General features: G+C 43.9%; 1 protein-coding gene across 4 annotated transcripts in view; it reads left to right on the top strand.

The window, feature by feature from the left end:
* The window catches only part of LOC128690764 (peroxisomal N(1)-acetyl-spermine/spermidine oxidase), a 41,333-nt gene that overhangs the window by 5,417 nt on the left and 20,023 nt on the right, over positions 1 to 15,893 (top strand). For all 4 annotated transcript variants that reach the window (XM_070088331.1, XM_070088330.1, XM_070088329.1 and 1 more), the window contains 7 exons: positions 251 to 647; positions 3,409 to 4,305; positions 4,581 to 4,706; positions 5,749 to 5,800; positions 6,206 to 6,360; positions 6,831 to 6,947; positions 14,150 to 14,300. In XM_070088331.1, coding sequence (XP_069944432.1) covers positions 497 to 647; positions 3,409 to 4,305; positions 4,581 to 4,706; positions 5,749 to 5,800; positions 6,206 to 6,360; positions 6,831 to 6,947; positions 14,150 to 14,300 — 1,649 coding nt within the window. In that variant the 5' untranslated portion in view covers positions 251 to 496. The remainder of the gene's footprint in view (positions 1 to 250; positions 648 to 3,408; positions 4,306 to 4,580; positions 4,707 to 5,748; positions 5,801 to 6,205; positions 6,361 to 6,830; positions 6,948 to 14,149; positions 14,301 to 15,893) is intronic.

The following is a 15,893-nucleotide window of genomic DNA, read 5'->3' as shown; positions in this document are numbered from 1 at the left end:
TTAAGCCTAATTATCTCCTCTTCCCCAAGAGCTGTTAGATCCATATAGATTTAGCACTGAATCATGAGTATAATACAACTATTATTACTACCACTATTACTAATACTACTACCATCACTACTACTACTACTACTACTACTACTACTACTACTACTAATAATAATAATAATAATAATAATAATAATAATAATAATAATAATAATAGTGCACGGTACATTGCTATACTGACATTTTTACACATTTCTATCAGGTTGAACAGCAGCCTTCGTTTACAAGCCTCACGTCACTCATTAGATGATTTAATAAATAAACGCGGCCCTGAGACACCTCACACAACCAACACCACAATTCCAAGAATGGTACTGACAAGCTGCAGTGTTTGGACGTAGTGGAGGAAGAGGCAGCTTGTGCACCACACGAGGGAGGGTGTGCACCACACGAGGCAGGGTGTGCACCACATGAGGCAGAGTGCACCACATGAGGCAGTGTGCACCACATGAGGCAGGGTGTGCACCACATGAGGCAGAGTGTTCACCACATGAGGCAGAGTGTGCACCACAACATGGTAGTGTCACACCTCACTCAATGCTACATGGTAATGTGGTTAGTGTGGGCCGCCACACTACCCACCTCAGCCAGTCTACCAGGTAAGATGTACACTATAGCTCCCCCTCAAGGGAAGTTCCTCGACGCTGATGAAGGGCTCTGGATCCAAGACACTGGAGCTACCTTCCATTTTCCTTTAATCAAATCTGACAATCTCCCAGTCCTCAGGGACTATATGGTCCCTATGGGTTTAGAGCTTCCCCTTGGATGTCATAATAACAGTTAAATTTAACGAACTAGAGATGTTTTAGACCTTCCCTTTCCTCGGATCAGCCCTGAAGCTCATTCCCTGGGGATGTTTTATTACAGCGATGACTTTTGTAATGTGAATCAAGGCATGTACCTGGAGTATACTTGGAGGGTGTACCTGGAGTATACTTGGAGGGTATACCTGGAGTATACTTGAAGGGTATACCTGGAGTATACTTGGAGGGTGTTGGGTAAAAGGACACAAGTGCAACTAGACATTTTATTGTGGCAACGTTTCGGTCTCCAGAGCTTTATCAAGCCGTTTTGTAACGGCTTGACAAAGGTCATGGAGAGTAAAACATTGCTACAATAAAATGTCATATTAGTTGCACATGTGGGTAATTCTGCCAACATTAATACTTGGAGAGTGTTTAGGGGGTCAACGCCCCCGCAGCCCGGTCCATGACCAGTCTCGCGGTGGATCAGAGCTTGATCAACCATTAACGACGTTTCGATCCGACTTGAACCATTAACTGTGACTGGTTAATGATCCAAGTAGGACCGAAACGTTGTCATAAGTTTCAGTCTCCTACATGCGGGTTATGTGTAATCGAAAGGGAAGGAAAAATACTGTGCTTTTAAGAATATCTTACAAGAAATATACATGCCTTGTTCCAATGTGATCTTCACTTCAATATTTCACCCATGAAAAGACTTGGACAATCACATTGTACACCATGAATCCATCTTTCCTGAGTCATGAATCCCTCCGTCTTTAGAATACTCGATTCTCCTTGGTTGTTACCACACAACTATGTATATGCTGTCTCGTCGTATACTCCTAAATGGGAGGACATACTCATAAAACCTGCACTTGTAATAGTTTCTTGGAGGATCTGTACCTCCTGGTACACCGTACTCATAAAATACGAAAAGTTTCTGATAACATGTACAATAGTTTCTATAAATTCCGAAAGAGATTTTCTTCGTGGGAATCTAAGATGAATAAGGGATACAAATATGAAAGCCGTGGTGAGAATCTTACGATTCTTGTAAGGGCAAGATTGATGGCTCGAGGAATTTTTTTTTCTTATTCCTCTTTTGTGTTGCAGGGAAAGTTAGACTGGGTATTATTTTGGTGTGTGGTTGCCCACTGCTAGTTCTTAAACCAGGTCATGAGCGCATACCCAGGGTGCATAAGCCAAGAGCTATGTTAATGTGTATAAAAAGTGAGCTTATAATCTCTATTTTTAGGAATCAAGGTATATTTGATGTTACTGTCAACTTGAAACAACACCTTAAGATTGCTTTTTTTTTTTTTACTAAAATACAAGAAATGGTTACCTTTACAATAAGATAAACTAACATGTTGTACACGAAAGACAAATAATAATAATAATAATAATTTATTACTATTGTGCTATTACATTTATGTAGCACGCTAAACCCGCCTGGGACATTTAAGAACACAATTCACCTGTACACTAATACCTAGAATATATTACTCTCTTAAACAGGGATTCACCTAAATTTAGCTTATGATATATAAAGCCTCTCGTATATACATCCTGTTATTAAGTGGAAAGTAATACAGATAACAACGACAGACAGGAAGGAATCTACTAAGGAAGACTTTCTAACGAAAACTATGAGGGCGGTGGGCGGTATGTAGGGCAGGTAACAGGCTTTACCACCCGCCCACCCCTAGGATATGGATGCTCTTGCCTCAGTGATCCCTGTACCAATACACACCTTATGACAGGTTAACTTGTGGTTGTGTTCAGAGACTTAGATACACAACCAAAAGATCCGGAGATCGAATCCCGGGTGAGTCGAGACGTTTTAGGCAATATCCTTAAAACCCTGTTCACTCGTCAGTCCAAACTGATAACTAAATATTAGTCGATTTTTGTGGGTCACATCACAGGGGAAGAAGAGTGCAATATAAATGTATTAAATATCTCTAGTCCTGATGGAATAACTTTGGCAAAATGTTAATGTTGTTTACCGTCAGAAGTCTATGGTGCCTGCTGGCAGTAATTGTATAACTGATTATAGATTATAAGAGCTATGTCCCTCCCTGTAATTGCCTTTCCATTCATACTCATAAATTTGCACATTGGTCTTATAACGGTATTACTTCACTGCATATCCAACGTTGAAAATACTGTGCTATTAAGAATATCTTACAAGAAATATACATGCTTTGTTTTCTGTGATCTTCACTGCAATATTTCACCTATGAAAAGACTTGGACAATCACACTGTAAACCACATATGTAATACTCATCCGTTCATGAGTATGCTGCGTGGATACTATCCTGAATCCAAATTTCCTGAGTCATGAATCCCACCGTCTTTGGAACACTCGATTCTCCTTGTTTGTTACCACACCTATGTGTATGCTGTCTCGTCGTATACTGACTCTACCTACACTGAATATTTCAATCTCATGGTCGATTTTCTATTATTCCACGTTGATTGTCACACTAGGTAAATGGAGGCCAAGATTTATGTAGGCTTAGGCACACACAGACCCAGGTAGATATAGTCACTACATAACTGCAACAACAACAATAACCCAAAAAAGTAATAATAATAATAATATTTCAGATGTGAAGCTGTCTTCATCGGATTCTAGCTCCTGGGTCAGTGAGACAGTCCCTCACCTCAGCCATGGTACTACTTCAGGTCCAACGTCTGGCGTAGAGCATAATGTCACGCTGGATCAGCTGACGAAGGCTGCACCTGTCCATAATGATAGTTCAGGCACAGACTACCGAGAGAGTGTCGGAACTGATGAAAAGAACAGCGACAGAGTACCTCTGGCTATAGGAATTGCAAATAGGGAGGACAGAGTTCTTCAGGACGCTAGGGATCAAAATGGTGACTTCATGGATAGAGGAACTCAATCGGTGGTGGGGGACCAAGATGAAGCGTGCAGGAGTGTAGAGGGAGGTGAAGTCGGGTGTTACACGAGCGGTTACATCCCTAAGAAACTGAGACAACAGCCCTGGGAACGCAGACTCTCCTTGAACACACACGGGAGAATGCTAAACCTGAACGAGGAGATGCGGGGGGCAAGGCAACAAGGAACCTTGGAAGATATTGGGAAAGAACCAGGAGCAAAAGTGGATTTGTATCAAGATGCACAGCCAGAAAAAGATGATGTTGAAGAATATGAAAAAGGAAAACGTGAAATAGTGGAACAAACCGGTGATGGTACCGACAATAATTTCGACGAACAGGTGGAAGAAAATACCAGAGAAGGGGTTGCAATGAACGAAGAAGTGGCAGAGGAACAAGCCGAAGACGTACACGTGAACGACAAGACAGAAACAGCACCGGAAGGAGAAACAGGAACCACAGAGATCAACAAAAAGACAAAAGAAAAGATGATAACGCTGGCCGAGAAGTGGAACGGCAAGGGCACTGAGGATGACTCACTGGAGGAGTTCAATCCTGAAGTGGTCGAGTACAAACTCCAGCGCATTATGGACTATTATAATCGTGAGTTCCTCAATGATGTATAAGTGTAGAATTACTATACCTGTGTGACTTTACATATACCTTTATGTAACCAAAATTTTACTGCTCAACTATAAATGTCAAATTAATGCTCTAAGTCGCGCATATAAGAATGGTAAATAATTTTACTAGGCATATTTTCTAAACAAGATCGTCGAGCATGTATCGCGAAATACCCGTCATGTAGTAAATCATATAATTTATATTAGTACAGTGCAGGTAGGATTGGCAGTAACATGGTTGGTTTCTTGTGACAGCTGAGCTGCAGGGAGCCACCAACCACGAGGAACAACGCTCCAGTGTCAGCTTGTGGCGATACCTGCTCAACTACGTCACTGGCAGCTGGCAAGATCCACCACCCACGGACCAAGAGCCTGATATTGGTGAGTACTCTGAGACAGAGTAAGAAATGGGGGAGTTGAGATATGCGATGCGGAGAGTGAAAAAAAAAAAACACTAAAGATACATATTGTACATAAACCTTTGACTGACATCACCAAGAACCTCGATGATTCCCCCATCTCTTTCCCTCTTGTCTTTTCTTGTGCTTGCAGGATGCTCACAGAATACCAGAATCTGACATTTCTTTTATTTCACGGGGAAGCGCTGAACCCCTAGGGGTCATGCAGCGCCTTGGGTAATGGGAGGAAGATTCGAGCGAAGGTAATGAAGGGTATCTCCGATTCTTTGTATCAAGAGCCTTTCATCGGTGTCACCTTCAAGGGAGACTTGGTCTAACCCCACGACGTCACACACAAGCTAGCTAATTTTATAAGTAACTTCAGACACCTCAACAAAAAATCGGTCAGGATAATGTACACGACGAAAATCAGAGCTGTGTTAGAATATATAGTGCCTGAGAAGCATGATCAAAAGTTTGAAGTCAAGAAAGAGTTTAGCGACTAGACTTAGAGGAGTGAACTGTGGGAAGATCCACAAGAAGCATTATAACAAACTTAGAAGAGAGAAGAGCCAAGGAAGACATGATTACGACGTACAAGATACTCAGAGGACTGGGAAGATCAGTTTGAAATGAGAGGTACATGCGCTGTAGGGTGTAGGTGGAGGATAACACCTTAGAAGTCAGATGGATGATGAGAAATAGTCTTCACTAAGACCACTGAACCTGATCTGTGGTCGTTAGATAAGAGTGGATAAGGACAGACCGTTGAGGTGACAGGAGAGAACCAGGAGATACATATGGCAGCTAAAGGTGCAGATGGTTGAGAGAGACGTTAAAAATTACTTTTTTTTTCGGTCTCGAGTGGTGATAGAACACTGCACAAACCCTAGAGATAGAAATCAGAAAAAGCTGGTCGATATTAGTCAAGTGGTGACGCCAGTGAATTTGGATTTTTTATATACTATATATAAAAAGCCCTGGTGATGACGCACCTTTAAGATCACTTTATATTGTTTCAACAGAAAAGGAGGAGAAGCACCCATGTGATGGCCTCCCCGGAGATTACAACCATTGGTGAGTTATATAACCTGCCCGCTTCCACCAACCTGTTGTTCATTTACCTAAACCTCTCCACCTTCACCTTGGCCTTCCCTTCCGTCCTCCTCACGTACCTAACCCTTACTCAGCCTCCTCACGTACCTAACCCCTCAGCCTCCTCACGTACCTAACCCCTCACTCAGCCTCCTCACGTACCTAACCCTCACTCAGCCTCCTCACGTACCTAACCCCTCACTCAGCCTCCTCACGTACCTAACCCCTCACTCAGTCTCATCTATCTTACTCTTCTTTATACTTACTTCATAAGTCTTTCAGTGTCTTATTTAAATAAATTTTGGTTCAACAGTAGTGTAATGTGTGTGTGTAATGAACATGTATTCTTAATTAAGTTAAAAACTAATAGTTACTGGTCCCCGACAGGTTGTTAAAGTCAGTATTGATGGAGGTTGTGGTGGTGGGTGGGGGCGTGGCTGGCCTGGCAGCCTTAAAAACCCTCACTGACCTCAACATAAAAGATCTCATCCTCCTGGAAGCAACCAGTCGTCTTGGTGGCCGTATCAAGACACTCAGACACTGTCAGTCTTTATGGCTATGTTATAGATGTATTTTTTTTTTGAAGTCAGAGTTCAGGAGTCAACTAAGATAAACTACCTTAAAAATAAAAACTTTCCTAAATATTTTGTATATTTCGTAAATAACATGGTATACACCTTTTTATAATTTTCACCAAAACTAACTTAACCTAACCGAACTTTGCCAAATTTTTAAATGAAATATAATTAAGCTTAATGCTACTCAACCTATATTAGGCTACTTTAAATGTGGGTGCTGTATAGCCCTTGTGGTTTAGCGCTTCTTTTTGATAATACTAATAATAATAATTTAAATGTGGGTATTATTTAGCATCAATAAAATATCACATTCGTGATTTTTCGTACTGATTTATAAGTCAATATCGCAGCCTAGACCTGAAGTCTACAGTAATATATAATGTTTCTAGTTCTCTCTCATGTCTACGTTCTTGTAACTATATTTACGTCGACAGCTAACTGGGTGATGGATGAGGGACCCGACGTTATTGAGGGGAGTGACGGGAACCCAATATACAAGATAGCCCAGGAGCTGGACACCTTGGGAGAACCTCGAACACATATTGTGATGGGTAAGTTGAAGTGGGTGGTGGATGACACATCCAGGTGGAGTATATTGGGTGGTGGATGACACATCTAGGTAGAGTATATTGGGTGGTGGATGACACATCTAGGTGACGTATACTGGATGGTGGAAGACACATCCAGGTGGAGTATATTGGGTGGTGGATGACGCATCCAGGTGGAGTATATTGGGTGGTGGATGACATCCAGGTGGAGTATATTGGGTGGTGGATAGCACATCTAGGTGACGTATACTGGATGGTGGAAGACACATCCAGGTGGAGTATATTGGGTGGTGGATGACGCATCCAGGTGGAGTATATTGGGTGGTGGATGACACGTCCAGGTGGAGTATATTGGGTGGTGGATGACACATCTAGGAGACGTATACTGGATGGTGGAAGACACATCCAGGTGGAGTATATTGGGTGGTGGATGACGCATCCAGGTGGAGTATATTGGGTGGTGGATGACATCCAGGTGGAGTATATTGGGTGGTGGATAGCACATCTAGGTGACGTATACTGGATGGTGGAAGACACATCCAGGTGGAGTATATTGGGTGGTGGATGACGCATCCAGGTGGAGTATATTGGGTGGTGGATGACACATCCAGGTGGAGTATATTGGGTGGTGGATGACACATCTAGGAGACGTATACTGGATGGTGGAAGACACATCCAGGTGGAGTATATTGGGTGGTGGATGACGCATCCAGGTGGAGTATATTGGGTGGTGGAAGACACATCCAGGTGGAGTATATTGGGTGGTGGATAGCACATCCAGATGGAGTATATTGGGTGGTGGATGGCACATCTAGGTGGAGTATATTGGGTGGTGGATGACACATCCAGGTGGAGTATATTGGGTGGTGGATGACACATCCAGGTGGAGTATATTGGGTGGTGGATGACACATCTAGGTGGAGTATATTGGGTGGTGGTTGACACATCCAGGTGGAGTATATTGGGTGGTGGATGACACATCTAGGTGGAGTATATTGGGTGGTGGATGACACATCCAGGTGGAGTATATTGGGTGGTGGATGACACATCTAGGTGGAGTATATATTGGGTGGTGGATTACACATCTAGGTGACGAATATTGGATGGTGGAAGACACATCCAGGTGGAGTATATTGGGTGGTGGATGACGCATCCAGGTGGAGTATATTGGGTGGTGGAAGACACATCCAGGTGGAGTATATTGGGTGGTGGATAGCACATCTAGGTGGAGTATATTGGGTGGTGGATGACACATCCAGGTGGAGTATATTGGGTGGTGGATGGCACATCTAGGTGGAGTATATTGGGTGGTGGATAGCACATCTAGGTGGAGTATATTGGGTGGTGGATGACACATCCAGGTGGAGTATATTGGGTGGTGGATGGCACATCTAGGTGGAGTATATTGGGTGGTGGAAGACACATCCAGATGGAGTATATTGGGTGGTGGATGACACATCTAGGTGGAGTATATATTGGGTGGTGGATTACACATCCAGGTGGAGTATATTGGGTGGTGGATGACACATCTAGGTGACGTATATTGGATGGTGGATGACACATCCAGGTGGAGTATATTGGGTGGTGGATGACACATCTAGGCGGAGTATATTGGGTGGTAGATGACATCTCGGTGGAGTATATTGGGTGGGGGATGATACATCCAGGTGGAGTATATTTGGTGGTGGACGACACATCCAGGTGGAGTATATTGGGTGATGGGTGACACATCTAGGTGACGTATACTGGGTGGTGGAAGACATCCAGGTGGAGTATATTGGGTGGTGGATGACACATGTAGGTGGAGTATATTGGGTGGTGAGTGACATCCAGGTGGAGTATATTGGGTGGTGGATGACACATCCAGGTGGAGTATATTGGGTGGTGGATGACACATCTAGGTGGAGTATATTGGGTGATGGGTGACACATTTAGGTGACGTATACTGGGTGGTGGAAGACATCCAGGTGGAGTATATTGGGTGGTGGATGACACATCTAGGTGGAGTATATTGGGTGGTGGATGACACATCTAGGCGGAGTATATTGGATGGTGGATGACATCTCGGTGGAGTATATTGGGTGGGGGATGATACATCCAGGTGGAGTATATTGGGTGGTGGATGACACGTCCAGGTGGAGTATATTGGGTGGTAGATGACACATCCAGGTGGAGTATATTGGGTGGTGGTTGACACATCTAGTTGGAGTATATTGGGTGGCGGATGACACATCTAGGTGGAGTATATTGGGTGGTGGATGACACATCTAGGTGGAGTATATTGGATGGTGGATGACATCTAGGTGGAGTATATTGGGTGGTGGATGACACATCTAGTTGGAGTATATTGGGTGGCGGATGACACATCTAGGTGGAGTATATTGGGTGGTGGATGACACATCTAGGTGGAGTATATTGGGTGGTGGATGACACATCTAGTTGGAGTATATTGGGTGGTGGATGACACATCTAGGTGGAGTATATTGGGTGGTGGATGACACATCTAGGTGACGTATACTGGGTGGTGGAAGACACATCCAGGTGGAGTATATTGGATGGTGGATGACACATCTAGGTGGAGTATATTGGGTGGTGGATGACACATCTAGGTGGAGTATATTGGGTGGTGGATGACACATCTAGGTGGAGTATATTGGATGGTGGATGACACATCTAGGTGATGTATACTGGGTGGTGGAAGACACATCCAGGTGGAGTATATCGGGTGGTGGATGACACATCTAGGTGGCGTATATTGGGTGGTGGATGACACATCTAGGTGGAGTATATTGGGTGGTGGATGACACATCTAGGTGGAGTATATTGGGTGGTGGATGACACATCTAGGTTATGTATACTGGTTGGTGGAAGACACATCCAGGTGGAGTATATTGGGCGATGGATGACACATCTAGGTGGAGTACATTGGGTGGTGGATGACACATGTAGGTGAAGTATATTGGGTGGTGAGTGACATCCAGGTGGAGTATATTGGGTGGTGGATGACACATCTAGGTGGAGTATATTGGGTGGTGGATGACATCTAGGTGGAGTATATTGGGTGGTGGATGACACATCTAGTTGGAGTATATTGGGTGGTGGATGACACATCTAGGTGGAGTATATTGGGTGGTGGATGACACATCTAGGTGGAGTATATTGGATGGTGGATGACACATCTAGGTGATGTATACTGGGTGGTGGAAGACACATCCAGGTGGAGTATATCGGGTGGTGGATGACACATCTAGGTGGCGTATATTGGGTGGTGGATGACACATCTAGGTGGAGTATATTGGGTGGTGGATGACACATCTAGGTGGAGTATATTGGGTGGTGGATGACACATCTAGGTTATGTATACTGGTTGGTGGAAGACACATCCAGGTGGAGTATATTGGGCGATGGATGACACATCTAGGTGGAGTATATTGGGTGCTGGATGACACATGTAGGTGGAGTATATTGGGTGGTGAGTGACATCCAGGTGGAGTATATTGGGTGGTGGATGACACATCCAGGTGGAGTATATTGGGTGGTGGATGACACATCTAGGTGGAGTATATTGGGTGATGGGTGACACATCTAGGTGACGTATACTGGGTGGTGGAAGACATCCAGGTGGAGTATATTGAGTGGTGGATGACACATCTAGGTGGAGTATATTGGGTGGTGGATGACACATCTAGGCGGAGTATATTGGGTGGTGGATGACATCTCGGTGGAGTATATTGGGTGGGGGATGATACATCCAGGTGGAGTATATTGGGTGGTGGATGACACATCCAGGTGGAGTATATTGGGTGGTAGATGACATATCCAGATGGAGTATATTGGGTGGTGGATGACACATCTAGGTGGAGTATATTGGGTGGTGGATGACACATCTAGGTGACGTATACTGGGTGGTGGAAGACACATCCAGGTGGAGTATATTGGGTGGTAGATGACATATCCAGATGGAGTATATTGGGTGGTGGAAGACACATCCAGGTGGAGTATATTGGGTGGTGGTTGACACATCTAGGTGGAGTATATTGGGTGGTGGATGACATCTAGGTGGAGTATATTGGGTGGTAGATGACACATCTAGTTGGAGTATATTGGGTGGCGGATGACACATTTAGGTGGAGTATATTGGGTGGTGGATGACACATCTAGTTGGAGTATATTGGGTGGTGGATGACACATCTAGGTGGAGTATATTGGGTGGTGGATGACACATCTAGGTGACGTATACTGGGTGGTGGAAGACACATCCAGGTGGAGTATATTGGGTGGTGGATGACACATCTAGGTGGAGTATATTGGGTGGTGGATGACACATCTAGGTGGAGTATATTGTGTGGTGGATGACACATCTAGGTGGAGTATATTGGGTGGTGGATGACACATCTAGGTGATGTATACTGGGTGGTGGATGACACATCCAGGTGGAGTATATCGGGTGGTGGATGACACATCTAGGTGGCGTATATTGGGTGGTGGATGACACATCTAGGTGGAGTATATTGGGTGGTGGATGACACATCTAGGTGGAGTATATTGGGTGGTGGATGACACATCTAGGTTATGTATACTGGTTGGTGGAAGACACATCCAGGTGGAGTATATTGGGCGATGGATGACACATCTAGGTGGAGTATATTGGGTGGTGGGTGACACATCTAGGTGGAGTATATTGGGTGGTGGGTGACACATCTAGGTGGAGTATATTGGGTGGTGGATGACACATTTAGGTGGAGTATATTGGGTGGTGGATGACACATACAGGTGAAGTATACTGGATGGTGGATGACACTAGATTATGTGAATTGGAGAGAGAGAGAGGAGGGGGGATGGGAAGAAGGCTGGAAAAAAAACTGAATGATGCAACATGAATTGGGGTGTGATGAATGGTTTGAAAAACCGACAAGTTGAAGATTGAGACACTTATGCAGCATATGGGAATCTTTATTCAGGAAACGTTTCGCCACACAGTGGCTTCATCAGTCCAATACAAAGAGGAAGGCGTAAGGAGAGGAGGAGAATGAGGTAATCAGTCCCTCAACCTGGAGTCGATGTGTTCAGTCCATCAATCTTGTAGAATGTACAGCATAGGGCCGCAGACGTGGCTTATATACTGTAGTGAGGTGACGTGAAGCAGATGGAGGCGGGGTCATAGTGGTACCATCCACTAGTCGAAGTAGGTCTTCGTCCAAAGGTTGAACAAGTGTTGAAGAATTCTTTGTAACAAGACCCCATGATGCTGCCGTGTCTGACAGTTGTGATGAATGGTTTGAAAAACCGACAAGTTGAAGATTGAGACACTTATGCAGCATATGGGAATCTTTATTCAGGAAACGTTTCGCCACACAGTGGCTTCATCAGTCCAATACAAAGAGGAAGGCGTAAGGAGAGGAGGAGAATGAGGTAATCAGTCCCTCAACCTGGAGTCGATGTGTTCAGTCCATCAATCTTGTAGAATGTACAGCATAGGGCCGCAGACGTGGCTTATATACTGTAGTGAGGTGACGTGAAGCAGATGGAGGCGGGGTCATAGTGGTACCATCCACTAGTCGAAGTAGGTCTTCGTCCAAAGGTTGAACAAGTGTTGAAGAATTCTTTGTAACAAGACCCCATGATGCTGCCGTGTCTGACAGTTGTGATGAATGGTTTGAAAAACCGACAAGTTGAAGATTGAGACACTTATGCAGCATATGGGAATCTTTATTCAGGAAACGTTTCGCCACACAGTGGCTTCATCAGTCCAATACAAAGAGGAAGGCGTAAGGAGAGGAGGAGAATGAGGTAATCAGTCCCTCAACCTGGAGTCGATGTGTTCAGTCCATCAATCTTGTAGAATGTACAGCATAGGGCCGCAGACGTGGCTTATATACTGTAGTGAGGTGACGTGAAGCAGATGGAGGCGGGGTCATAGTGGTACCATCCACTAGTCGAAGTAGGTCTTCGTCCAAAGGTTGAACAAGTGTTGAAGAATTCTTTGTAACAAGACCCCATGATGCTGCCGTCTCTGACAGTTGTGATGAATGGTTTGAAAAACCGACAAGTTGAAGATTGAGACACTTATGCAGCATATGGGAATCTTTATTCAGGAAACGTTTCGCCACACAGTGGCTTCATCAGTCCAATACAAAGAAGAAGGCGTAAGGAGAGGAGGAGAATGAGGTAATCAGTCCCTCAACCTGGAGTCGATGTGTTCAGTCCATCAATCTTGTAGAATGTACAGCATAGGGCCGCAGACGTGGCTTATATACTGTAGTGAGGTGACGTGAAGCAGATGGAGGCGGGGTCATAGTGGTACCATCCACTAGTCGAAGTAGGTCTTCGTCCAAAGGTTGAACAAGTGTTGAAGAATTCTTTGTAACAAGACCCCATGATGCTGCCGTGTCTGACAGTTGTGATGAATGGTTTGAAAAACCGACAAGTTGAAGATTGAGACACTTATGCAGCATATGGGAATCTTTATTCAGGAAGTTGAAAACCGATCAGTTGAGATTGAGACACTATGAACATATGAACTTTATTCGGAACGCGCCACACCAGTGGCTCAAGTCCAATCAAAGAGGAAGGCATTAGGAGCGAGAACTGAGGTAATCAGTCCTCAAACCCGAGCTCGCTTGTCAGTCCATCAATCTGAGAATGACAGATAGCCGCAGACGTGGCTTTATACTTGACCGTAGTGACCGTACGCGATGGAGCTGCGGGTCATAGTGGTACCATCCACTAGTCGGTAGGTTTCGCCAAAGGTTGAACAAGTTTTAAGAATCTTGATAAGATTCTCCAACTTCATGATGGGTTTGGACAGTTGTGACTAGGTTGAAAACTCTACTTGAAAATTGAGAAAAATCAGCATGACAGGACTTTTTCGAATCGTCCCAACAGTGGCTTCAGTAGTGCACAATACAACAGAAGGAATATTGAAGAGGTAGTAATGAGGAACAATCCCAACCTGAGTCATATGTTAGTCATCAATTCATGAATTGGGGTATTTGAAGACCTGCGTTCTAGCTTAGGATCAATGTCTCTACTTGCATGGTCTTAGAGTAAAACACACACATGAGGCCAGGAGCTGTGAATCGACCCTTGCAACCACAAATAGGTGAGTGCACACATGCACACCTTCTCAGAAGAATATCTTGAATAATGTATACTTGCAAACACAATTCAAACACTTATCACTATGTTGATGTTTGCTTGGTCAGATGACTCTGTGGTGACAAGTCATGGAGAAAAAGTTCCACTGAGGACGGTGGAGCACCATGCAAGTATCATCCAGCAGCTAAGACATGATGTCAGCCAGGGAGCACTGCAAGACTATTATGGCAGGTCACTGGGTGACTTCTACGCTCACAGGTTGGTGATCATTGCTTCTGCCTCACCGCACATTTATGTATCATAGATGATATTATGTGTCAGTTAGCATAGATGATATTGAATTTAATTCAGAGTAGGATTATTATTATTATTTATTTTTTATTACACATCGACTGTTTTTCACCAAGCCAGGGTGGCCCGAAAAAGAAGAAACACTCAATCATTATTCACTCCATCGCTGTCTTGCCAGAGGTGTGCCTACACTACAATTAAAAAACTGAAACATATCAAAACTCCTCCTTCAGAGTGCAGGCACTGTACTTCCCACCTCCAGGACTCAAGTCTGGCTAACTGGTTTCCCTGAATCCCTTCATAAATATTACTTTGTTCACACTCCAACAGCACATCAAGTCATAAAAATCATTTGTCTCCACTCGCTCTTATCACACTCACGCATGCTTGCTGGAAGTCCAAGCTCTTCACACACAAAACCTCCAACCTATCCTAGGATGACCCTTACCCACCTTCCTTCCACTACAGATTTATATGCCCTCCAAGTCATTTTATTCTGTTCCGTCCTCTCTAAATGTCCAAGCCACCTCAACAACCTTTCCTCTGCCTTATGGATAACACTTAGAAACCCTGCACCTTCTAATCTCCAAGCTACAGATTCTCTGTATTATATTCACAATGCACATTTCCCTCAAACACGATGTCTCCACTGCCACCAGCCTTTTCCTAGTTGCAACATTCACCACCCATGCTTCACATCCATATAAAAGCACTGGTACCACTGTATTCTCATACATTCCCCATTTTGCTTCTATGAATAATGTTCTTTGTCTCCACAGACTCCTCACTGCTCCACTCACCTTTTTCCCCTTATAAATTCTGTGATCCACCTCATCTTTCATAGACCTACTTGCTGACAAAGTCCACTCCCAAATATCTGAATACATTCACTTCCTCCATACTCCCTCCCTCCAATCTGATTTTCAGTCTTTCGTTACCTAATTTTTTTTATTCTCATCACCTTGCTCTCTCCTACATTCACTTTTAATTGCCTTTTTTTTACATACTCTTCTAAACTCGTTTGCCAACCTCTGCAACCTCTCTTCAGAATCTCCCAAAAGCATAGTGTTATCAGCAAAAAGCAACTGTGATAACTCCCACATATGTGAGATTATCTCATACCTCTTTCTAACACCCAAGCATTCACTTCTCTTACAACCTCATCTGTAAATATATTGAATAACCATGATGACATCACGCATCCCTGTCTAAGACCTACTTTTACTGGGAAATAATCTTCCTCTCTCCTACATACTCTAACCTGAACCCCACTATCCTCGTAAAAACCCTAAGACCTACTTTTACTGGGAAATAATCTCCCTCTCTCTTACATACTCTAACCTGAACCTCACTATTCTTGTAAAAACTCTTAACTGCTTTCAGTAACCTACCACCTATTCCATACATTTACAACATTTGCCACATTGCTGTCCTATGCCTTTCCTAAATCCATAAATACAATGAAAACCCCATTACCCTTATCTAAATACTGTTCACCTATATGCTTCACTGTAAACACTTGGTCTACAAACCCCCTACTCTTCCTAAAGCCTCCTTGTT

This window comes from Cherax quadricarinatus, chromosome 24 (assembly GCF_038502225.1).
Source record: "Cherax quadricarinatus isolate ZL_2023a chromosome 24, ASM3850222v1, whole genome shotgun sequence".
Lineage (NCBI taxonomy): Eukaryota > Metazoa > Arthropoda > Malacostraca > Decapoda > Parastacidae > Cherax > Cherax quadricarinatus.
This window is presented reverse-complemented; position numbering and strand designations above follow the sequence as displayed.